Here is a 24,724-nt window from a genome sequence, read left to right on the forward strand (position 1 = left end):
TCTGGTCGCCGCCTTTATTCGGGAACGTTTTGGGATTGGGGGGATCCAGCCCCGAAATTCCCAAAAAAACCCCAAAAATTCCTGGCGGGATGTTTGGGGGGAGGCGTGGCCATGCAAATGAGGAGGGCGGTGTTATGCAAATGAGGGGGCGTGGTTATGCAAATCAGGAGAACTCCTGGACGAATTTGGTGTAGAATTGGCCGAGCTTCTCCAGGAGCAGCTTCAGCTTCTCCGTGGGCGGCAGGATGGTCATGCTGGGGGGAAATCCCAAAAAAAATTTGGGAAAAGGCACCGGGGAGCGTCCCAAAAAAATTCGGGAATTTTTGGGCGGAAATTTGGGGGGAAAATAAAAAAAAACGGGGAAAAAATGGCCGAGAAATGAAAAGAAATCGGATTTTTTTCCTGATTTTTTGGCCCAGGAATTGTAAAAGTTGAGGCGGAATTTTGGGATTTGGGATTTTGGGGATTTTGGGATTTTGGGATTTGGGATTTTGGGAATTGGGATTTGGTGATTTAGGATGAGAATTTTGGGGATTTGGGGTTTGGGATTGGGGATGGGTCATGCTGGAGGGGAGGAAATCCCAAAACAAATTTGGGAAAAGGCACCGGGGAGCGTCCCAAAAAAAATTCGGGAATTTTTGGGCGGAAATTTGGGGGAAAATAAAAAAAAACGGGGAAAAAATGGCCGAAAAATGAAAATAAATCGGATTTTTTTTCTTGATTTTTTGGCCCAGGAATTGTAAAAGTTGAGGCGGAATTTTGGGATTTGGGATTTTGGGATTTGAGATTTGGGATTTTGGGAATTGGGATTTGGGGATTTTGGGATTTTGGGGTTTTGGGGTTTTGGGATTTTGGGATTTTGGGATTTGGAAATTGGGATTTTGGGATTTTGGGATTTTGGGGATTTTGGGATTTTGGGATTTTGGGGATTTTGGGGTTTTGGGATTTTGGGATTTTGGGATTTTGGGATTTGGGATTTTGGGGATTTGGGGATTTTGGGGATTTTGGGATTTTAGGAATTGGGATTTGGGATTTCGGATTTTGGGGTTTGGGATTTGGTGATTTAGTATCAGAATTTTGGGGGTTTGGGATTTTGGGAATTTGGATTTGGAAATTGGGATTTTGGGGATTTGGGGTCAGGATTTGGGGATTTGGAATCAGGAATTTTGGGATTTGGGATTTGAGATTTGGGAATTTGGGGTGGAATCTCTCAAGAACAGGGAATTTGAGGTTGGATTTTTTAGGAATAGGGAATTTGGGGTTGGATTTTTATAGGAACAGGGAATTTTGAGTTGGATTCTCTCAAGAACAGGGAATTTGAGGTTGGATATTTTACGATCAGGAATTTTGGGATGGAATCTCCCAGGATCAGGAATTTTGGGATGGAATCTTTCAGGAACAGGAATTTCAGGATGGGATTTCCCAGGAATTTGGGAATTTGGGATGGGATCACCCAGGAATTTGGGAATTTGGGGTTGGATTTTTTTAGGAACAGGGAATTTGGGGTGGATTCCCCCAGGATCAGGAATTTTGGGATGGGATCTGCCCGGATCAGGAATTTTGGGATAGGACCTCTCAGGATCAAGAATTTTGGGATGGAATTCCCCCAGGATCAGGAATTTTGGGACGGAATCTGCCCGGATCAGGAATTTCGGGACGGGATTCCCCCAGGATCAGGAATTTGGGGTGAGACCTCTCAGGATCAGGAATCTTGGGACGGATTTCCCCAGGATCAGGAATTTCGGGATGGGACCTCTCAGGATCAGGAATTTCGGGATGGATTCCCCCAGGATCAGGAATTTCGGGATGGAATTCCCCCCGGATGAGGAATTTCGGGATGGGATTCCCCCAGGATCAGGAATTTTGGGATGGGATTCCCCCAGGATCAGAAATATTGGGATGGGATCTGCCCGGATCAGGAATTTTGGGATGGGATTCCCCCAGGATCAGGAATTTCAGGATGGGATCTCCAGGATCAGGAATTTTGGGATGGAATCTTTCAGGATCAGGAATTTTGGAATGGAATCTCTCAAGAACAGGAAATTTGAGGTTGGGTTTTTTAGGAACAGGGAATTTTGGGATGGGATTCCCCCAGGATCAGGAATTTTGGGACGGAATCTGCCCGGATCAGGATTTTCGGGATGGGATTCCCCCAGGATCAGGAATTTTGGGTGAGACCTCTCAGGATCAGGAATTTTGGGATGGATTTCCCCAGGATTAGGAATTTTGGGATGGGATTCCCCCCGGATTAGGAATTTCGGGATAGGATTCCCCCAGGATCAGGAATTTGGGGTGAGACCTCTCAGGATCAGGAATTTCGGGACGGAATCTCCCAGGATCAGGAATTTGGGGTGAGACCTCTCAGGATCAGGAATTTCAGGATGGATTCCCCCCGGATCAGGAATTTTCGGATGGGACCTCTCAGGATCAGGAATTTCGGGATGGATTCCCCCAGGATCAGGAATTTCGGGATGGAATTCCCCCCAGATGAGGAATTTCGGGATGGGATTCCCCCAGAATCAGGAATTTTGGGATGGATTCCCCCAGGATCAGGAATATTGGGATGGGATCTGCCCGGATCAGGAATTTCGGGATGGGATTCCCCCAGGATCAGGAATTTTGGGATGGGACCTCTCAGGATCAGGAATTTCGGGATGGATTCCCCCGGATCAGGAATTTTGGGTGGATTTCCCCAGGATCAGGAATTTCGGGATGGAATTCCCCCAGGATCAGGAATTTTGGGATGGAATTCCCTCAGGATCAGGAATTTTGGGATGGGATCTGCCCGGATCAGGAATTTTGGGAAGGGATTCCCCCAGGATCAGGAATTTGGGGTGAGACCTCTCAGGATCAGGAATTTCGGGATGGGATTCCCCCCGGATCAGGAATTTCGGGATGGGATTCCCCCAGGATCAGGAATTTGGGGTGAGACCTCTCAGAATCAGGGATTTTCGGATGGATTCCCCCCGGATCAGGAATTTTGGGATGGAATTCCCCCAGAATCAGGAATTTTGGGATGGATTCCCCCCAGATCAGGAATTTTGGGATGGGATCTGCCCGGATCAGGAATTTTGGGATGGGATTCCCCCAGAATCAGGAATTTTGGGATGGATTCCCCCAGGATCAGGAATTTTGGGACGGATTTCCCCAGGATCAGGAATTTCGGGATGGGATTCCCCCCGGATCAGGAATTTGGGGTGAGACCTCTCAGGATCAGGAATTTTGGGACGGATTTCCCCCAGGATCAGGAATTCCGGGATGGGAATTCCGGGAACCCACCGGAAGTGGTAGGTGCCCTCCTTCTGGCCGAAGCCGCTGCCCGGCACCACGCAGATCCCGGTCTCCTCCAGGAGCCGCATGCAGAAGAACATGTCCGGGGCCTGCTTCTTCTCCTGGGAATTCCGGACGGGCCGCGGGGTCGGGAAAACGGGATCCGAGCCCGCGGGGACCACGCGGATCGGGAGGAATCCCGAGGGATCCCAAAAAAACGGGATCCAGCCCGCCGGGCCCACGCGGATCGGGAGGAATCCCGAGGGATCCCGAAAAAACGGGATCCAGCCCGCGGGGACCACGCGGATCGGGATCCATCCCGAGGGATCCCAAAAAAACGGGATCCAGCCCGCAGGGACCACGCGGATCGGGATCCATCCCGAGGGATCCCAAAAAAACGGGATCCAGCCCGCAGGGACCACGCGGATCGGGATCCATCCCGAGGGATCCCAAAAAAACGGGATCCGAGCCCGCAGGGCCCACGCGGATCGGGAGGAATCCCGAGGGATCCCAAAAAAACGGGATCCAGCCCGCGGGGCCCACGCAGATTGGGATCCATTCCGAGGGATCCCGAAAAAACGGGATCCAGCCCGTGGGGACCACGCGGATCGGGAGGGATCCCGAGGGATCCCGAAAAAACGGGATCTGACCCCGTGGGGCCCACGTGGATCGGGAGGGATCCCAAAACTCCTGGGATGGATCCCAAAACTCCTGGGATGGATCCCAAAATTCCTGGGATGGATCCAAACGGATCCAAAACTCCTGGGATGGATCCCAGAGGATCCCAAAACTCCTGGGATGGATCCCATCCATCCCACCATCTCCCGGTTGGGATCCTGCCCATCCCAGTTCGGACTCCGTCCATCCCAGTTCGGACTCCGTCCATCCCAGTTCGGACTCCGTCCATCCCAGTTTGGATCCCGCCCATTCCGACATTCCCAGTTTGGGATTCCGCCCATTCCAACATCTCCCAGTTGGGATCCCATCCATTCCAGTTAGCTCCCTCCCATCCCAGTTGCCTCCCGCCCATCCCAGTTGCCTCCCGCCCATCCCAGTTGGGATCCCCCCCATCCCAGTTGGGATCCCACCCATCCCAGTGTCCTCCCGCCCATCCCAGTTGTCTTCCGCCCATCCCAGTTGGGATTCCATCCATCCCAGTTGGGATCCCACCCATCCCATCCATCCCAGTTGGGATCCCATCCATTCCAACATCTCCCAGTTGGGATCTCATCCATCCCAGTTCAGATCTCACCCATCCCAGTTGCCTCCCGCCCATCCCAGTTGGGATTCCATCCATCCCAGTTTGTCTCCCGCCCATCCCTGTTTGGCTCCCGCCCATCCCAGTTCGTTCCCGCCCATCCCAGTTGGGATCTCACCCATCCCAGTTCGATCCCGCCCATCCCAGTTGCCTCCCACCCATCCCAGTTTGCTCCCGCCCATCCCAGTTTGCTCCCGCCCATCCCAGTTGTGATTCCACCCATCCCAGTTTGCTCCCACCCATCCCAGTTTGCTCCCGCCCATCCCAGTTTGCTCCCGCCCATCCCAGTTGCCTCCCACCCATCCCAGTTGGGATCCCGCCCATCCCAGTTTGCTCCCGCCCATCCCAGTTTGCTCCCACCCATCCCAGTTCGCTCCCATCCATCCCAGTTGGGATCCCGCCCATCCCAGTTTGGCTCCCACCCATCCCAGTTGGGATTCCATCCATCCCAGTGTCCTCCCGCCCATCCCAGTTGGCTCCCCCCATCCCAGTTTGATCCCGCCCATCCCAGTTTGGCTCCCACCCATCCCAGTTTGGCTCCCACCCATCCCAGTTGGGATTCCACCCATCCCAGTTGCCTCCCACCCATCCCAATTGGGATCCCACCCATCCCAGTTGGCTCCCCCCATCCCAGTTCGATCCCGCCCATCCCAGTTTGGCTCCCACCCATCCCAGTTTGGCTCCCACCCATCCCAGTTTGGCTCCCGCCCATCCCAGTTGCCTCCCACCCATCCCAGTTGGGATCCCGCCCATCCCAGTTGTCTCCCGCCCATCCCAGTTCGCTCCCGCCCATCCCAGTTGTCTCCCGCCCATCCCAGTTTGGCTCCCACCCATCCCAGTTGTCTCCCACCCATCCCAGTTGCCTCCCACCCATCCCAATTGGGATCCCACCCATCCCAATTGGGATCCCACCCATCCCAGTTCGCTCCCGCCCATCCCAGTTCGCTCCCGCCCATCCCAGTGTGGGCGCCGCCGGACCTTGGCGGCGTCGAGGGCGCGCGCCGGGATCTCGATGCGGGGGAAGGCGTACATGGCGCCCTGCACGGGGTTGCAGCGCATGCCGGGCGTGCGGTTCAGCATCTCCTGCGTCAGCCGCGCCTTCTCCGCCAGCGCGCCCAGCACCGCCTCCTTCTCCTGCCGGCCGGGAGCGGCGGGCGCGTGGGAATGCCGATCCCGACGGGCCCGTCCCATCCCGTCCCAGCTCCGGTGTCCCGTTATCCCGTTGTCACGTTGTTATCCCGTTATCCCGTTGTCACGTTGTTATCCCGTTATCCCGTTATCCCATTGTCCCGTTGTTATCCCGTTATCCCATTGTCACGTTGTTATCCCGTTATCCCATTATCCTGTTATCCTGTTATCCCTTTGTGTCGTTCTTATCCCGTTATCCCATTGTCCCATTTTTATCCCATTGTCCCGTTGTTATCCCGTTATCCCGTTATCCTGTTATCCTGTTATCCCATTGTCCCATTCTTATCCCGTTATCCCATTATCCCGTTATCCCATTATCCCATTGTACTGTTTTTATCCCATTGTCACGTTGTTATCCCGTTACCCGTTATCTCATTATCCCATTGTCACGTTGTTATCCCGTTATCCCGTTATCCCGTTATCCTGTTGTCACGTTCTTATCCCGTTATCCCATTATCCCATTATCCCATTGTCCCGTTGTTATCCCGTTATCCCGTTATCCCGTTATCCCATTGTCACGTTGTTATCCCGTTATCCCGTTTCCCGTTATCCCATTGTCACGTTGTTATCCCGTTATCCCATTGTCCTGTTGTTATCCCGTTATCCCATTATCCCATTATCCCATTGTGTCGTTGTTATCCCGTTATCCCATTATCCCATTGTCACGTTGTTATCCCGTTATCCCATTGTCCCGTTGTTATCCCGCTATCCCATTGCCACATTGTTATCCTGCTATCCCGTTATCCCAATATCCCATCCCAGTTCCACTCCATCCCATCCCATTTTCCCATCCCATTGTCCCATTATCCCATTATCGCCTTAATTCATAATCCCATAATCCCATTATCCAATTGTCCCATTATCCCACTATCCCATTATCCCATTAACCCATTATCTCATCCCAATTAAATTCCATTCCATCCCATCATCCCATTGTCCTGTTTTCCCATTATCCCATTATCTCATCCCAGTCTAATTCCATCCCAGTCCAATTCCATCCCATCCCATCCCATCCCATCCCATCCCATCCCATCATCTCATCCCATTGCCCCATTATCCCATTATCCCACTATCCCACTATCTCGTTATCCCAGTATCCCACTATCCCGTTATCCCGTTATCCCGTTGTCCCATTGTCCCATTATCTCATTGTCCCATTGTCCCATTGTCCATTATCCCACTATCCCACTATCCCATTATCCCATTATCCCGTTATCCCACTATCCTGTTATCTCATTATCCCATTAACCCATTAATTACCCCATTGCCCCACTATCCCGTTATCTCATTATCCCAATCCCTTGGTTCCGTACCGCCTGGAAGCGCTCGTAGGCCGGCTCTCCGGGCTTGGGCGGGTCCATGACCATGGATCCCATCCCATGGATCCCAATCCCATGGATCCCATCCCATGGATCCCATCCCATCGCATGGATCCCATCCCATGGATCCCATCCCACCCCATGGATCCCATCCCATCCCATGGATCCCAACCCATCTCATGAATCCCATCCCATGGATCCCATCCCATGGATCCCATCACAATACCAATCCCATGGATCCCAATCCCATGGATCCCATCCCACCCCATGGATCCCATCCCATGGATCCCATCCCATGGATCCCAATCCCAATCCCAATCCCAGCATTCCGTACCGCCTGGAAGCGCTCGTAGGACGGCTCTCCGGGCTTGGGCGGGTCCATGACCATGGATCCCATCCCATCCCATGGATCCCATCCCATCCCATGGATCCCAATCCCATGGATCCCATCCCATGGATCCCAATCCCATGGATCCCAATCCCATGGATCCCATCCCATGGATCCCATCCCATGGATCCCATCCCATGGATCCCAATCCCACAGATCCCAGCATTCCGTACCGCCTGGAAGCGCTCGTAGGACGGCTCTCCGGGCTTGGGCGGGTCCATGACCATGGACCCCATCCCATGGATCCCATCCCAAGAATCCCATCCCGTGGATCCCATCCCATGGATCCCATCCCATGGATCCCATCACAATACCAATCCCATGGATCCCAATCCCATGGATCCCATCCCATGGATCCCATCCCATGGATCCCATCACAATCCCATGGATCCCATCCCATGGATCCCATCCCATGGATCCCATCCCATGGATCCCATCCCATCCCATGGATCCCATCCCATGGATCCCATCCCATGGATCCCATCCCATGGATCCCAATCCCATGGATCCCAGCATTCCATACCGCCTGGAAGCGCTCATAGGCTGGCTCTCCGGGCTTGGGCGGGTCCATGACCATGGATCCCATCCCATGGATCCCATCCCAATCCCATGGATCCCATCCCATGGATCCCATCACAATACCAATCCCATGGATCCCAATCCCATGGATCCCAATCCCAATCCCTTGGTTCCGTACCGCCTGGAAGCGCTCGTAGGACGGCTCTCCGGGCTTGGGCGGGTCCATGACGGCGTCCAGGAGCAGCTGTCCCGGCACGGGCGGGCAGAGCCGCACCGACACCATCTTGGTCAGCTGTGCCTTCACCTCGGGGTGCAGGTTCACCACCTCCATGTAGCCGCCCCGCAGCCCGCACCTGCCGGGATCGGCACCGCCGGAGTCGGCGACGGCGCCGGGATCGGCGACGCCGCCGGGATCGGCAACGGCGCCTGAACCGGCGCAGTCGATGGGGGGATGAGAGCGGGGACGGGATTGGTGGGAAGGTGGAGAAGGACGGGAGTGGGGGTGGGATCCGACGGTGGGATGCATGGATGAGGATTTGGGATGGGAGCCAAGGATGAGGATTTGGGATGGGATCCATGGATGGGAACCTATGGAGAAGGATCCATGGATGGGATCCATGGATGGGAACCTATGGAGGAGGACCCATGGATGGGATCCATGGATGGGAACCTATGGAGGAGGACCCATGGATGGGAACCTATGGAGGAGGACCCATGGATGGGATCCATGGATGGGAACCTATGGAGAAGGATCCATGGATGGGAACCTATGGAGAAGGACCCATGGATGGGATCCATGGATGGGAACCTATGGAGAAGGATCCATGGATGGGATTCATGGATGGGAACCTATGGAGAAGGACCCATGGATGGGATCCATGGATGGGAACCTATGGAGAAGGACCCATGGATGGGAACCTATGGAGGAGGACCCATGGATGGGAGATGTGGGTGGGAACCTATGGAGAAGAACCCATGAATGGAATCCATGGATGGGAACCTATGGATTGGATTTGTGGCTGGGAATCTATGAAAGGGATCCGTCAATGGGATCCATGGATGGGGGTTTGGGATGGGAATCCATGGACTGGAACCTATGGAGGAGGACCCATGGATGGAATCCATGGATGGGAACCTATGGAGGAGGACCCATGGATGGGAATCCATGAATGGGAGCCTATGGAGAAGGACCCATGGATGGGAACCTATGGATAAGGATCCATGGATGGGAACCTATGGAGGAGGACCCATGGATGGAATCCATGGATGGGAACCTATGGAGAAGGATCTGTGGATGGGAACCCATGGATGGGAACCTATGGAGAAGAACCCATGGATGGGAATCCATGAATGGGAGCCTATGGAGAAGGACCCATGGATGGGAACCTATGGATAAGGATCCATGGATGGGAACCTATGCAGAAGAACCCATGAATGGGAGATGTGGGTGGGAATCTATGGGTGGGATCCATGGATGGGGGTTTGGGATGGGATCCATGGATGGGAACCTATGGAGAAGAACCCATGGGTGGGATCCATGGATGGGATCTGTGGATGGGAATCCATGGAGAAGAACCTATGGATGGGAATCTATGGATGGGAACCTATGGATGGGAACCTATGGAGAAGGGCCCATGGATGGGAGATGTGGGTGGGAATCTATGGTTGGGATCCATGGATGGGGGTTTGGGATGGGATCCATGGATGGGAACCTATGGAGAAGGACCCATGGATGGGAACTTATGGATGGGAACCTATGGAGAAGGACCCATGGATGGGAACCTATGGATGGGAACCTATGGAGAAGGACCCATGGATGGGAACCTATGGATTGGAACCTATGGAGAAGAACCCATGGGTGGGAACCTATGGATGGGAACCTATGGAGAAGGACCCATGGATGGGAGATGTGGGTGGGATCCGTGGGTGGGATCCATGGATGTGGCTCTGGGATGGGAATCCATGGATAAGACACGTCATCCATGGATTCTCAACATCCGAATCCGATGTCACCTCCAACCCCGATCCAGGAGATCCACGGGGTGGTGGTGACATCTCCAGTCCATGACCCCGTGGACCCCATGATCCCAGCAGACCCCCGGGGTGGTGGCACCTCCCTCCCACGTCTCCCGTGGGGACCTCGGCCGCTCCGGCGGGGACGTTCCCGGCGTTCCCAGGACTCACTCTCCCATGAATCCCTTGGAGATGGAGTGGAAGGAGGCCAACTCCACCGAGTCCGAGTAGGGCGGCCCCATCTCCATCAGGACCTTCTTGAAGGAGTGGAAGGCCGAGCCCTCGGCGTAGACGTTGTCCTGGTACACCTGGGGTGGGCGGAGAGGACATCCCGGGACGTCACCCGCCATTCCGGGCTTTTCCCGGGAACGGGGAACGCCGCCCGGGCCGCGCCCACCTCGTCGGCCATGAGGAACAGCTTCTCCTCGAAGGCGAACTTGATGACCTCCTCGATGCACTCCCGGCTCTGCACCTGGCCTGGGAACGGCCGGGGGTCTCATCCGGCACGGATCGCCCACGGATCCCACGGATCCACCCCACGGATCCACCCCATGGATTCCACCCCACCAACCCATGGATCCCACCTCAGATATCCCACCCCATGGATTCCACCCCACGGATCCACCCCAGGGATTCCACCCCATGGATCCACCCCACGGATTCCACCCCATGGATAACATCCCATGGATCCCACCTCAGATATCCCACCCCATGGACTCCATGGATCCCACCTCAGATATCCCACCCCATGGATTCCACCCCATGGATTCCACCCCACGGATCCCATCCCATAGATCCATCCCATGGATCCCACCTCAGATATCCCACCCCATGGATCCCATCCCATGGATCCCACCTCAGATATCCCACCCCATGGATCCCATCCCATGGATCCCACCCCATGGATCCCACCCCACCAACCCATGGATCCCACCTCAGATATCCCATCCCATGGATCCCATCCCATGGATCCGACAGATCCCACCCTATGGATCCCATCCCATGATCCCACAGATCCCACCCCATGGACTCCATGGATCCCACCTCAGATATCCCACCCCATAGATCCCATGGATAACATCCCATGGATCCCACCTCAGATATCCCACCCCATGGATTCCACCCCATGGATCCACCCCACGGATCCGCCCCACAGATCCCACCCCATGGATCCACTCCATGGATCCCACCTCAGATATCCCATCCCATGGATCCCACCCCATGGATCCCACCTCACCAACCCATGGATCCCACCTCAGATATCCCATCCCATGGATCCCATCCCATGGATCCAACAGATCCCACCCTATGGATCCCACCCCATGATCCCACAGATCCCACCTCATAGACACCATGGATCCCACCCCACAGATCCCACCCCATGGACTCCATGGATCCCACCTCAGATATCCCACCCCATAGATCCCATGGATAACATCCCATGGATCCCACCTCAGATATCCCACCCCATGGATTCCACCCCACAGATCCCACCCCATGGATCCCATCCCATAGATCCATCCCATGGATCCCACCTCAGATATCCCATCCCATGGATCCCACCCCATGGATCCCACCCCACCATCCCATGGATCCCACCTCAGATATCCCACCCCATGGATCCCATCCCATGGATCCCACCCCATGGATCCCACCTCACCAACCCATGGATCCCACCTCAGATATCCCATCCCATGGATCCCATCCCATGGATTCGACAGATCCCACCCTATGGATCCCATCCCATGATCCCACAGATCCCACCTCATAGACACCATGGATCCCACCCCACAGATCCCACCCCATGGACTCCATGGATCCCACCTCAGATATCCCACCCCATGGATTCCACCCCATGGATCCACCCCATGGATCTACCCCATAGATCCACCCCACGGATCTCACCCCATCGACTCCATGGATCCTACCTCAGATATCCCACCCCATGGATTCCACCCCATGGATCCAACGGATCCCACCCCACGGATCCCACCCCACGGACCCCACAAACCCCACGGATCCCACCCCACGGGCCCCACAAACCCCACGGATCCCACCCCACGGACCCCACGGACCCCACGGATCCCACCCCACGGATCCCACCCCACGGATCCCACCCCACGGGCCCCACAAACCCCACGGGCCCCACAAACCCCACGGATCCCACCCCACGGACCCCACGGACCCAAAGGATCCCACCCCACGGACCCCACAGATCCCACCCCACGGACCCCACGGATCCCACCCCACGGATCCCACCCCATGGACCCCACCGACCCCACGGATCCCACCCCACAGATCCCACCCCACGGACCCCACCCCACCGACCCCACAAACCCCACGGATCCCACCCCACGGACCCCACGGACCCCACGGACCCCACAGATCCCACCCCACGGACCCCACGGACCCCACGGACCCAAAGGATCCCACCCCACGGACCCCACGGACCCCACAGATCCCACCCCACGGATCCCACCCCACCGACCCCACAAACCCCACAGATCCCACCCCACCGACCCCACGGACCCCACGGACCCCACGGACCCAAAGGATCCCACCCCACGGACCCCACGGATCTCACCCCACAAACCCCACGGACCCCACCCCACACCCCACAAACCCCACAGATCCCACCCCACGGATCCCACCTCACACCCCACAGACCCCACGGATCCCACCCCACAAACCCCACAGATCCCACCCCACGGGCCCCACAAACCCCACAGATCCCACCCCACGGGCCCCACAAACCCCACGGATCCCACCCCACGGGCCCCACAAACCCCACAGATCCCACCCCACGGGCCCCACGGGCCCCACGGACCCCACGCCCCGGGCCGGGCGGTACCGGTGGGGTTGCCGGGGTTGATGATGCAGAGCACGCGTGGGCAGCAGCGCCGCCGGCCCTCGGCCAGCGCCCGGCGCAGCTCGGCCACGTCCAGCGCCCAGCAGCGCTCCTCGGCCAGGAAGTAACCGAGCTGCACCGCGTCCAGCTCGGCCAGCGCCGCCGAGTAGAGCGGGTACTGCGGGATGGGGATCAGCACCCCCGTGCGAGACGAGCCCGAGCCCCACACCAGCAGCTTCAGCATCGTCTGGGGACACCAGGAGGGGGGACAGTGAGGGGACAATCATGGGGTGGAAACTGGGACACTGAGGGGACAATCGGGACAATGCGGGATGGGGATCATCACCCCCATGGCAATGAGCCCAAGCCCCACAGCAGCAGCTTCAGCATCGTCTGGGGACACCGAGAGGGGACAATCAGGGGCTGGGATGGGGGACAGTGAGGGGACACTGAAGGGACAATGATGGGGTGGAAACTGGGACATGGAGGGGACAATCGGGACAATGTGGGATGGGGATCAGCACCCCCGTGCGAGACGAGCCCGAGCCCCACACCAGCAGCTTCAGCATCGTCTGGGGACACCAGGAGGGGGGACAGTGAGGGGACAATCAGGGGACAATCATGGGGTGGGATGGGAGACACTGAGGGGACACAGAGGGGACACCCCCGCCGAGTAGAGCGGGTACTGCGGGATGGGGATCAGCACCCCCGTGCGAGACGAGCCCGAGCCCCACACCAGCAGCTTCAGCATCGTCTGGGGACACCGACAGAGGGGACAATCATGGGATAATCGTGGGACAATCATGGGAAAATCAGGGGTTGGGAATCGGGACATTGAGGGGACACGGAGGGGACAATCATGGGGTGGAAACTGGGACATGGAGGGGACAATCGGGACAACGCGGGATGGGGATCAGCACCCCCGTGCGAGACGAGCCCAAGCCCCACACCAGCAGCTTCAGCATCGTCTGGGGACACCGAGAGGGGGACAGTGAGGGGACAATCATGGGGTGGGAATTGGGACACTGAGGGGACACTCAGGGGACAATGTGGGATGGGGATCAGCACCCCCGTGCGAGACGAGCCCGAGCCCCACAGCAGCAGCTTCAGCATCGTCTGGGGACACCGAGAGGGGACAGTGAGGGGACAATCGTGGGACAGTGAGGAGCTGGGATGGGGGACAGTGAGGGGACACTGAAGGGACAATGATGGGGTGGAAACTGGGACATGGAGGGGACACTCAGGGGACAATGTGGGATGGGGATCAGCACCCCCATGGCAGTGAGCCCAAGCCCCACACCAGCAGCTTCAGCATCGTCTGGGGACATGGAGGGGACAATCGGGGGACAATCAGGGGTTGGGAATCGGGACATTGAGGGGACAATCGGGACAATGTGGGATGGGGATCAGCACCCCCGTGCAAGACTGCCCCGAGCCCCACAGCAGCAGCTTCAGCATCGTCTGGGGACACCAGGAGGGGACAGTGAGGGGACAATCATGGGGTGGGAATCGGGACATTTGAGGGGACACGGAGGGGACAATCATGGGATGGAAACTGGGACATGGAGGGGACAATCGGGACAATGTGGGATGGGGATCAGCACCCCCGTGCGAGACTGCCCCGAGCCCCACAGCAGCAGCTTCAGCATCGTCTGGGGACACCGAGAGGGGACAGTGAGGGGACAATCGGGGGACAATCAGGGGACAATCATGGGGTGGGAATCAGGACATTGAGGGGACACGGAGGGGACAATCATGGGGTGGAAACTGGGACATGGAGGGGACAATCGGGACAATGTGGGATAGGGATCAGCACCCCCATGGCAATGAGCCCAAGCACCACACCAGCAGCTTCAGCATCGTCTGGGGACATGGAGGGGACATCAGGGGACACTAAGGGAGGTGGGATGGGGGACACTCAGAGGACACTCAGAGGACACTCAGAGGACACTCGGGACAATCGGGGGGTGGGATTTGGGACATGGAGGGGACAGCGAGGAGATGAGACGGGTTGAGGTGGGAATTGAGACATGGAGGGGACAGAGACGGGACACTGAGGGGTCAGAGGGGTGGGATTTGGGACACGGAGGATGGGGACAATCAGGGGGTGGGAACTGGGACATGGAGAGGGGACACTGAGGGGACACTCAGGGGACAATGTGGGATGGGGATCAGCACCACCGTGTGAGATGAGCCCGAGCCCCACACCAGCAGCTTCAGCATCGTCTGGGGACACCGAGAGGGGGGACAGTGAGGGGACAATCAGGGGACAATCATGGGGTGGGAATCGGGACACTGAGGGGACAATCGGGACAATGCGGGATGGGGATCAGCACCCCCGTGGCAATGAGCCCAAGCCCCACACCAGCAGCTTCAGCATCGTCTGGGGACATGGAGGGGGGACATCAGGGGACACTAAGGGAGGTGGGATGGGGGACACTCAGAGGACACTCAGAGGACACTCAGAGGACACTCGGGACAATCGGGGGGTGGGATTTGGGACATGGAGGGGACAGCAAGGAGATGAGACGGGTTGAGGTGGGAATTGAGACGTGGAGGGGACAGAGACGGGACACTGAGGGGTCAGAGGGGTGGGATTTGGGACACGGAGGATGGGGACAATCAGGGGGTGGGAACTGGGACATGGAGAGGGGACACTGAGGGGACACTCAGGGGACAATGTGGGATGGGGATCAGCACCCCCGTGCGAGACTGCCCCGAGCCCCACACCAGCAGCTTCAGCATCGTCTGGGGACACCGAGAGGGGGGACAGTGAGGGGACAATCGGGGGACAATCACGGGGTGGGAATCGGGACAGTGAGGGGACACTGAGGGGACACTGAGGGGACAATCAGGGGACAATCAGGGGGTGGCAACTGGGACATGGAGGGGACAGTGAGGGGACACTGAGGGGACAATCCGGGGTTCGGATGGGGGACACTGAGGGGACAATCAGGGGACAATCAGGGGGTGGCAATTGGGACATGGAGGGGACACTGAGGGGACAATCAGGGGACAATCGAGGGTGGCAATCAGGACACTGTGGGGACACTGAGGGGACAGTGAGAGGACACCGTGGGGTGGCAATCAGGACACTGAGGGGACACTGAGGGGACAATCAGGGGGTGGCAATCAGGACATTGTGGGGACATTGTGGGGACAATCAGGGGGTGGCAATCAGGACACTGAGGGGACATTGTGGGGACACTCGGGGGGTGGCAGTCAGGACATTGTGGGGACACTGAGGGGACAATCAGGGGGTGGCAATCAGGACATTGTGGGGACACTGAGGGGACAATCAGGGGGTGGCAGTCAGGACATTGTGGGGACACTGAGGGGACACTCGGGGGTGGCAATCAGGACACTGAGGGGATATTGAGGGGACATTGTGGGGACAATCGGGGGTGGCAATCAGGACATTGAGGGGACAGAGTGGGGACAATCAGGGGGTGGCAATCAGGACATTGTGGGGACACTGAGGGGACAATCAGGGGGTGGCAATCAGGACACTGAGGGGACAGAGTGGGGACAATCAGGGGGTGGCAGTCAGGACATTGTGGGGACAGACTGGGGACACTCGGGGGTGGCAATCAGGACATTGTGGGGACACTGAGGGGACAATCAGGGGGTGGCAATCAGGACACTGAGGGGACATTGTGGGGACATTGTGGGGACAATCAGGGGGTGGCAATCAGGACATTGTGGGGACATTGTAGGGACAATCAGGGGGTGGCAATCAGGACATTGTGGGGACATCACGGGGACAGAGTGGGTGGGCACAGGGGACAGCTGGGGGGACAATGGGCAGGGTGGTGGGGACAGCGTGGGGACAGCGTGGGGACAACCGGACGGTGGCAGCCGGACACGGGGCAACAACCGGGGGCCACCGTCCCCACGGCAACCGCACGCGGCCTTGGGGACAGGGCGGTGCCACCCCCGCGGGAGCTGGCAGCGTCCCCGGGGACGTGGGGACACCAAGGCCACGGTGCCACCACCCCCCCGGGCCCCGCTGGCGGTGCCAAGAGCCGCACAAAGGTCCCTTTGTCACCCTCTGCCACCCTTTGTCACCGCCCGCCGTGGGAACGGCCCGGGAGGGTGGCAGCGCGCCCGGCTGTCCCCGAGGCGGTGGCAGGGCGGTGGCAGGGTGACAGAGTGGTGGCATGGTGGTGGCAGGGTGGTGGCAGGGTGGTGGCAGGGTGGTGGCAGGGTGACAGAGTGGTGGCATGGTGGTGGCAGGGTGGTGGCAGGGTGGTGGCAGGGTGACAGAGTGGTGGCATGGTGGTGACAGGGTGGCAGGGTGGTGACAGGGTGGTGACAGGGTGACAGAGTGGTGGCATGGTGGTGACAGGGTGGCAGGGTGGTGACAGGGTGGTGACAGGGCAGTGACAGGGTGGTGGCAGGGTGACAGAGTGGTGGCATGGTGGTGGCAGGGTGGTGGCAGGGCGGTGACAAGGTGGCAGGGTGGTGGCAAGGGGGTGGCACGGTGGTGACAGGGTGACAGGGCGGTGACAGGGTGGTGACAGGGTGACAGAGTGGTGGCATGGTGGTGGCAGGGTGGCAGGGTGGTGGCAGTGCGGTGGCCGATGTCACCGTACCACGATGGCGCTGGTGGCAGGGGCAGTGTCAGGGTGGTGGCAGGGTGACAGGGTGGTGACAGGATGGTGACAGGGCAGTGGCAGGGGTGGTGACAGCGCGGTGGCCGATGTCACCGTACCACGATGGCATCGCTGGCGCCGGTGACAGGGCGGTGACAGGATGGTGACAGGGCAGTGGCAGGGTGACAGGGGAGGTGACAGCGCGGCGGCCCGTGTCACCGTACCACGATGGCGTTGCTGGTACCAGTGTCAGGTTGGTGACAGGGAGGTGACAGGGGAGGTGACAGGGCAGTGACAGGGGAGGTGACAGGGGAGGTGACAGCGCGGCGGCCCGTGTCACCGTACCACGATGGCGTCGCTGGTACCAGTGACAGGGAGGTGGCAGGGGTGGTGACAGTGACAGGGCAGTGACAGGGAGGTGACAGGGAGGTGACAGCGCGGCGGCCCGTGTCACCGTACCACGATGGCGTCGCTGGTACCAGTGTCAGGGTGGTGACAGGGCAGTGACAGGGAGGTGACAGGGCGGTGACAGGGTGGTGACAGGGAGGTGACAGCGCGGCGGCCCGTGTCACCGTACCACAATGGCGTCGCTGGTACCAGTGACAGGGAGGTGGCAGGGGTGGTGACAGTGACAGGGCAGTGACAGGGAGGTGACAGGGAGGTGACAGCGCGGCCGCCCGTGTCACCGTACCACGATGGCGTCGCTGGCGCCGGTGACAGGGTGGTGACAGGGAGGTGGCAGGGCGGTGACAGGGGAGGTGACAGGGCAGGTGACAGGGGAGGTGACAGGGGAGGTGACAGGGCAGTGGCAGGGTGACAGGGGAGGTGACAGCGCGGCGGCCCGTGTCACCGTACCACGATGGCGTCGCTGGTACCAGTGACAGGGAGGTGACAGGGGTGGTGACAGTGACAGGGAGGTGACAGGGGAGGTGACAGTGCGGTGGCTGATATCACCGTACCACGATGGCGTCGCTGGTACCAGTGGCAGGTTGGTGACAGGGCAGTGACAGGGCGGTGACAGGGGAGGTGACAGGGGAGGTGACAGTGACAGGGTGACAGGGGTGGTGACAGGGGTGGTGACAGAGGTGGTGACAGTGACAGGGGAGGTGACAGGAGAGGTGACAGCGCGGCGGCCCGTGTCACCGTACCACGATGGCATCGCTGGTACCAGTGACAGGTTGGTGACAGGGCAGTGACAGGGCAGTGACAGGGCAGTGACAGGGTGGTGACAGGGGAGGTGACAGCGCGGCGGCCCGTGTCACCGTACCACGATGGCATCGCTGGTACCAGTGACAGGGAGGTGGCAGGGGTGGTGACAGTGACAGGGCAGTGACAGGGAGGTGACAGGGGAGGTGACAGCGCGGCGGCCCGTGTCACCATACCACGATGGCGTCGCTGGCGCCGGTGGCAGGTTGGTGACAGGGCAGTGACAGGGTGACAGGGTGACAGGGCGATGACAGGGCAGTGACAGGGAGGTGACAGGAGAGGTGACAGGGTGACAGGGCGGTGACAGGGAGGTGACAGGGAGGTGACAGCGCGGTTGCCGATGTCACCGTACCACGATGGCGTCGCTGGCGCCGGTGGACAGGAAGACGTCGTCGGCCTTGGCGGGCACGCCGTCGCGGCGCTCGATGTAGCGCGCCACGCTCTCCCGCACCGCCTGCACGCCGGGGCTGGCGCTGTACGAGCCTGGGGACACGGGGACAGGAGGGGACAGCCGCGTCACCTCCCCGCCCGCCGCCACGTGCCGGGCACGCCGCGGCCGCGGTGGCACCGACCGACGCTGCCGCCGCCGCAGGCCGCCAGCAGCCGCCGGGCGCGCTCCTTGGCGTCGCTGGGCACCGAGTCGTCCTTCATCAGCTCCGGGCACAGGCACAGCGCCGTCACCTGCGCGGGGACACGCGGGGACGCTCGGGGACGGCCGCGGGGGTGGCGGTGGCACCGCTGGTGGCACCATGGTGGCACCGCGGTGGCCCCGCGGCCGTACCTGGCGCAGGAAGGTGATGGGCTGCTGGCCCATGGCGTGAGCGTCGCCGATGTTGGCCTTGATCACCTCGGTGAAGGGCTTGGGGACGCCCTGGGGACAAGGGGACAGACGTGGGGACGGGGACAGACATGGGGACAGGGGACAGACATGGGGACAGGGACAGACGTGGGGACAGGGGACAGACGTGGGGACAGGGGACAGACGTGGGGATGGGGACAGACGTGGGGACGGGGACAGATGTGGGGACAGACGTGGGGACAGGGACAGACATGGGGACAGGGACAGACGTGGGGATGGGGACAGGGATGGGGACAAGGGGACAGACGTGGGGACAGGGGACAGACATGGGGACAGGGACAGACGTGGGGACAAGGGGACAGACGTGGGGACGGGGACAGGGATGGGGACAAGGGACAAAGGGACAGGAACAGGGAAATTTGGGACATTGGGGACTTTGGGGACCTTTGGGGACCTTGGGGACCTTCTGGACATGGGGGACATCGAGGACATCGGGGACATTGGGGACATTGGGGGGACATTGGGGACATTGGGGACATTGGGGACATTGGGGGGACATTGGGGACATTGGGGGGACATTGGGGACATTGGGGGGACATTGGGGGACCTCAGGGACCTTGTGGACATTTTGGGGACATTTGGGGACATTTTGGGGACCTTGTGGACATTGGGGACATTGGGGACATTTTGGGGACATTGGGGACATTGGGGACATTGGGGACATTGGGGGGACATTGGGGACATTGGGGACACTGGGGACATCGGGGACTCTGGGGGACCTCAGGGACCTTGGGGACATTTGGGGACATTTGGGGACCTTTGGGGGACATTGGGGACATTGGAGGACATCGGTGACACTTGGGAACATTTGGGGACATTGGGGACCTTGGGGACATTGGGGACCTTGTGGACCTTGTGGACATTGGGGACATTGGGGACATTTTGGGGACATTTTGGACATTTTGGACATTTTGGGGACATTTTGGGGACCTTTGGGGACCTTTGGGGACATTTTGGGGACATGGGGGACACGCGCGGGGGTGGCAGCGATGTCCCCACCCCCACCGGGGCCGGACTTTGGCCACCTCGGCTCCGTCCGGGGGTGGCACCGCCCCGGAAGTGGCAGCGGTGGCACTTTGTCACCTTCGTCACCTTTGTCACCTGTGTCACCTGTGTCACCTTCGTCACCCTCGTCACCTTTGTCACCTTCGTCACCTTCGTCACCTTCGTCACCTTTGTCACCTTCGTCACCCTCGTCACCTTTGTCACCTTCATCACCTTTGTCACCTTCGTCACCTTCGTCACCTTCGTCACCTTTGTCACCTTCGTCACCCTCGTCACCTTTGTCACCTTCATCACCTTTGTCACCCTCGTCACCTTTGTCACCTGTGTCACCTTCATCACCCTCGTCACCTTTGTCACCTTCGTCACCTTCGTCACCTTCGTCACCTTCGTCACCCTCGTCACCCTCGTCACCTTTGTCACCTTCGTCACCCTCGTCACCTGTGTCACCCTCGTCACCTTTGTCACCCTCGTCACCCTCGTCACCTTTGTCACCTTTGTCACCTTCGTCACCTTTGTCACCTTTGTCACCTTCGTCACCCTCGTCACCTTTGTCACCTTTGTCACCTTTGTCACCTTCGTCACCTTCGTCACCCTCGTCACCTTCGTCACCTTTGTCACCTTCGTCACCCTCGTCACCTTCGTCACCTTTGTCACCCTCGTCACCCTCGTCACCTTCGTCACCTTCGTCACCTTCGTCACCTTCGTCACCTTCGTCACCTTCGTCACCTTCGTCACCCTCGTCACCTGTGTCACCTGTGTCACCTGTGTCACCTTCGTCACCTTTGTCACCTTCGTCACCTTTGTCACCTTTGTCACCTTCGTCACCTTCGTCACCCTCGTCACCTTTGTCACCCTCGTCACCCTCGTCACCTTTGTCACCTTTGTCACCTTCGTCACCTTTGTCACCTTCGTCACCCTCGTCACCTTTGTCACCTTTGTCACCTTTGTCACCTTCGTCACCTTCGTCACCTTTGTCACCTTCGTCACCTGTGTCACCTTCGTCACCTTTGTCACCCTCGTCACCCTCGTCACCTTCGTCACCTTCGTCACCTTCGTCACCTTCGTCACCTTCGTCACCTTCGTCACCTTTGTCACCTTTGTCACCCTCGTCACCTTCGTCACCTTCGTCACCTTCGTCACCTTCGTCACCTTTGTCACCTTTGTCACCCTCGTCACCTTCGTCACCCTCGTCACCCGTGCCACCCCCGGGATGTCCCCAAGCCCCTCCCCCACCCCCCAAAAAGGGACCCCGGGGGGGGGGAGGGGACATTGGGGGACATTGGGGGACATTGGGGGCAAAATTCAGGTTTTTTAGGGAAAAATTCATTTTTTTGGGGAAAATTCATTTTTTTTTAGGGGAAAATTCATTTTTTTTAGGGGAAAATTCATTTTTAGGGGGGAAAAATCCGATTTTTTTTGTGAGGAAAAAATGCCTTTTTTGGGGGGAAAAATCCCTTTTTTTGGGGAGATAAAATCCCATTTTTGGGGGGAAAAAATCCCATTTTTGGGGTGATAAAATCCCATTTTTGGGGAGATAAAATCCCATTTTTGGGGGGAAAAAATCCCATTTTGGGGGGGAAAAATCCCATTTTTGGGGAGATAAAAATCCCATTTTTTGGGGGGGAAAAATCCCATTTTTGGGGAGATAAAATCCCATTTTTGGGGTGATAAAATCCCATTTGTTTGGGGGGGAAAAATCCCATTTTGGGGGGGAAAAATCCCATTTTTGGGGAGATAAAAATCCCATTTTTTGGGGAGATAAAATCCCATTTTTGGGGAGATAAAATCCCATTTTTGGGGTGATAAAATCCCATTTTGGGGGAGATAAAATCCCATTTTTGGGGAGATAAAATCCCATTTTGGGGGTGATAAAATCTCATTTTTGGGGAGATAAAATCCCATTTTTTGGGGGGAAAAAATCCCATTTTTGGGGTGATGAAATCCCATTTTTTGGGGGGGAAAAATCCTATTTTGGGGAGATAAAATCCCATTTTTTGGGGGGGAAAAATCCCATTTTTTGGGGTGATAAAATCCCATTTTTTGGGTGATAAAATCCCATTTTTGGAGGTCCCGATTTTGGGGGGGTCCCAATTTTGGGGGTCCAGATTTGGGGTTTTTGGGGGGTTTTTTAGGGTTTTTTGGGGTTTTTTTGGGTTTTTTGGGGGTTTTTTTGGGCTTTTTTGGGGGGTTTTGGGGGGGAGTTTTGGGGGTTTTTTTGGTTTTTTTTTTTTGGATTTTTGGGTTTTTCTTGGGTGGGTTTTGGGGTTTTTTTGGAGGTTTTTTGGGGGATTTTTTGGGAGTTTTTTTGGGTTTTTTTTCGCTTTTTTGGGTTTTTTTGGGGCATTCTTTTAGAGGTTTTTTTCGGATTTTTCTTGGAGGTTTTTTTCGGATTTTTTTGGGTTTTTTAGGATTTTTTTGGGGTTTCTTTTTAGGATTTTTTTTTAGGGTTTTTTAGGATTTTTTTGGGGGTTTTTTTTAGGATTTTTTTTTTGGTTTTTTCGGAATTTTTTGGGTTTTTTTCGGATTTTTTGGGGGGTGTTTTAGGATGTTTTTGGGGTTTTTTTTAGGATTTTTTGGGGGGTTTCTTTGGGGTTTTTTTTTGGGAGTTTTTTTGGGCTTTTTTTCGGTTTTTTGGGCTTTTTTGGGGCAGTTTTTTAGAGTTTTTTTTCGGAATTTTTTTTTTTTTTTAGTTTTTTGGGGGAATTTTTTGGGTTTTTTTTTAGAATTTTTTGAAGTTTTTTGGGGGGATTTTTGGGGGTTTCTTTTTAGGATTTTTTTGGGGTTTTTTCGGATTTTTTTGGGGTTTCTTTTTCGGATTTTTTGGGGTTTTTTTGGGGGGATTTTTTGGGAGTTTTTTTTTGGGTTTTTTTTTGAGTTTTTTGGGGGCTGTTTTGGAATTTTTCGGGGGATTTTTTGGGAATTCTTTTGCGGGTTTTTTTTGGGAGTTTTTTGGGGCTTTTTTTCGGTTTTTGGGGTTTTAGGATTTTTTTTGGGTTTTTTCCGGATTTTTTTGGGGTTTCTTTTCGGATTTTTTTGGGGTTTTTTTCGGATTTTTTAGTGTTTTTTCGGATTTTTTGGGTTTTTTAGGATTTTTTTGTTTCTTTTTCGGATTTTTTTGGGGTTTTTTTTCGGATTTTTTCGGTTTTTTTCGGATTTTTTTTCGGTTTTTTTCGGATTTTTTAGGTTTTTTTCGGATTTTTTTGGGGTTTTTTAGGATTTTTAAATTCTTTTTCGGATTTTTTTGGGGGTTTTTTTTTCGGATTTTTTTGGTTTTTTCCGGATTTTTTTGGGGTTTCTTTTCTGATTTTTTTGGTTTTTTCCGGATTTTTTGGGGGTTTCTTTTCGGATTTTTTTGTTTTTTTCCGGATTTTTTTGGGGTTTCTTTTCTGATTTTTTTGGTTTTTTCCGGATTTTTTGGGGTTTTTTTTCGGATTTTTTCTGTTTTTTCCGGATTTTTTTGGGGGTTTTTTTCGGATTTTTTTGTTTTTCCCGGATTTTTTTTGGGTGATTTTTTTGGTTTTTTCCGGATTTTTTGGTTTTTTTTTTCGGATTTTTTTTCTGTTTTTTCCGCATTTTTCGGGTGTGTTTCGAGCCCCCCGCCCGCGCCGGTACCTTGCTGAGCTCCCGCTCCAGCTCCTGCGCGCGGCTGACGATGGGGCCGCGCACCGCGTACTCCACGCGCCGCACCGCGGGGTTCAGCGCCTCGGGGCTCAGCACCGCGCCCCGCCGCGCCCCGCCCGCCGCCGCCGCCGCCGCCGCCGCCGCCATCGCCAGCAGCCTGCGGGCCCGCCGCGCCCTCAGCATCGCCTCGGGCCGCCCCCGGGGAAACGGGGAACGGAGCCGCCCACGGGGAAAGGACGGGAACGGAGCCGCCCCCGGGGAAAGGACGGAGCCGCCCCCGGGGAAAGGACGGGGCCGCCCCCGGGGAAAGAACGGGGCCGCCCCCCCGGGGAAACGGGGCCGCCCCCGGGGAAAAACGGACCTACCCCTGGGAAAGAACGGGGGAACGGAGCCGCCCCCGGGGAAAGAACGGGAACGGAGCCGCCCCCGGGGAAAGGACGGGGCCGCCCCCGGGGAAAGAACGGGGCCGCCCCCCCGGGGAAACGGAGCCGCCCCCGGGGAAAGAACGGGGCCGCCCCCGGGAAGGGACCGGGAACGGAGCCGCTCCCCCGGGGAAACGGAGCCGCCCCCGGGGAAAACGGGGCAGCCCTCCCGGGGAAAGGACGGGGAACGGGGCCGCCCCCCCGGGGAAAAGC

General features: G+C 57.2%; 1 protein-coding gene across 1 annotated transcript; it reads right to left on the bottom strand.

Moving 5' to 3' along the window:
• Positions 1-24,263, bottom strand: GPT (glutamic--pyruvic transaminase). The gene is made up of 11 exons (XM_077781718.1): positions 24,081-24,263; positions 19,386-19,475; positions 19,177-19,285; positions 18,957-19,087; positions 12,807-13,050; positions 10,353-10,432; positions 10,127-10,263; positions 8,121-8,295; positions 5,507-5,662; positions 3,280-3,392; positions 1-254 (listed from the first exon to the last, which is right to left on the bottom strand). Exons 1-11 carry the CDS (start codon positions 24,234-24,236, stop codon positions 164-166), a joined length of 1,482 nt encoding a protein of 493 aa, XP_077637844.1. The 5' UTR covers positions 24,237-24,263; the 3' UTR covers positions 1-163.
• Between the last annotated feature and the right edge of the window lie 461 nt (positions 24,264-24,724).

This window comes from Lonchura striata, chromosome 1 (genome assembly GCF_046129695.1).
Source record: "Lonchura striata isolate bLonStr1 chromosome 1, bLonStr1.mat, whole genome shotgun sequence".
In the NCBI taxonomy this organism is placed as follows: Eukaryota; Metazoa; Chordata; class Aves; order Passeriformes; family Estrildidae; genus Lonchura; species Lonchura striata.

Coding starts and splice junctions, on each gene's coding strand:
- GPT (XM_077781718.1), bottom strand. CDS start 24,236: ATGGCGGCGGCGGCGGCGGCGGCGGCGGCGGGCGGGGCGCGGCGGGGC. Junction 10,264..10,352: donor TGTTCCTCATGGCCGACGAG/GTGGGCGCGGCC, acceptor CGCCCACCCCAG/GTGTACCAGGACAACGTCTA. Junction 3,393..5,506: donor GCGCCCTCGACGCCGCCAAG/GTCCGGCGGCGC, acceptor CGGAATTCCCAG/GAGAAGAAGCAGGCCCCGGA.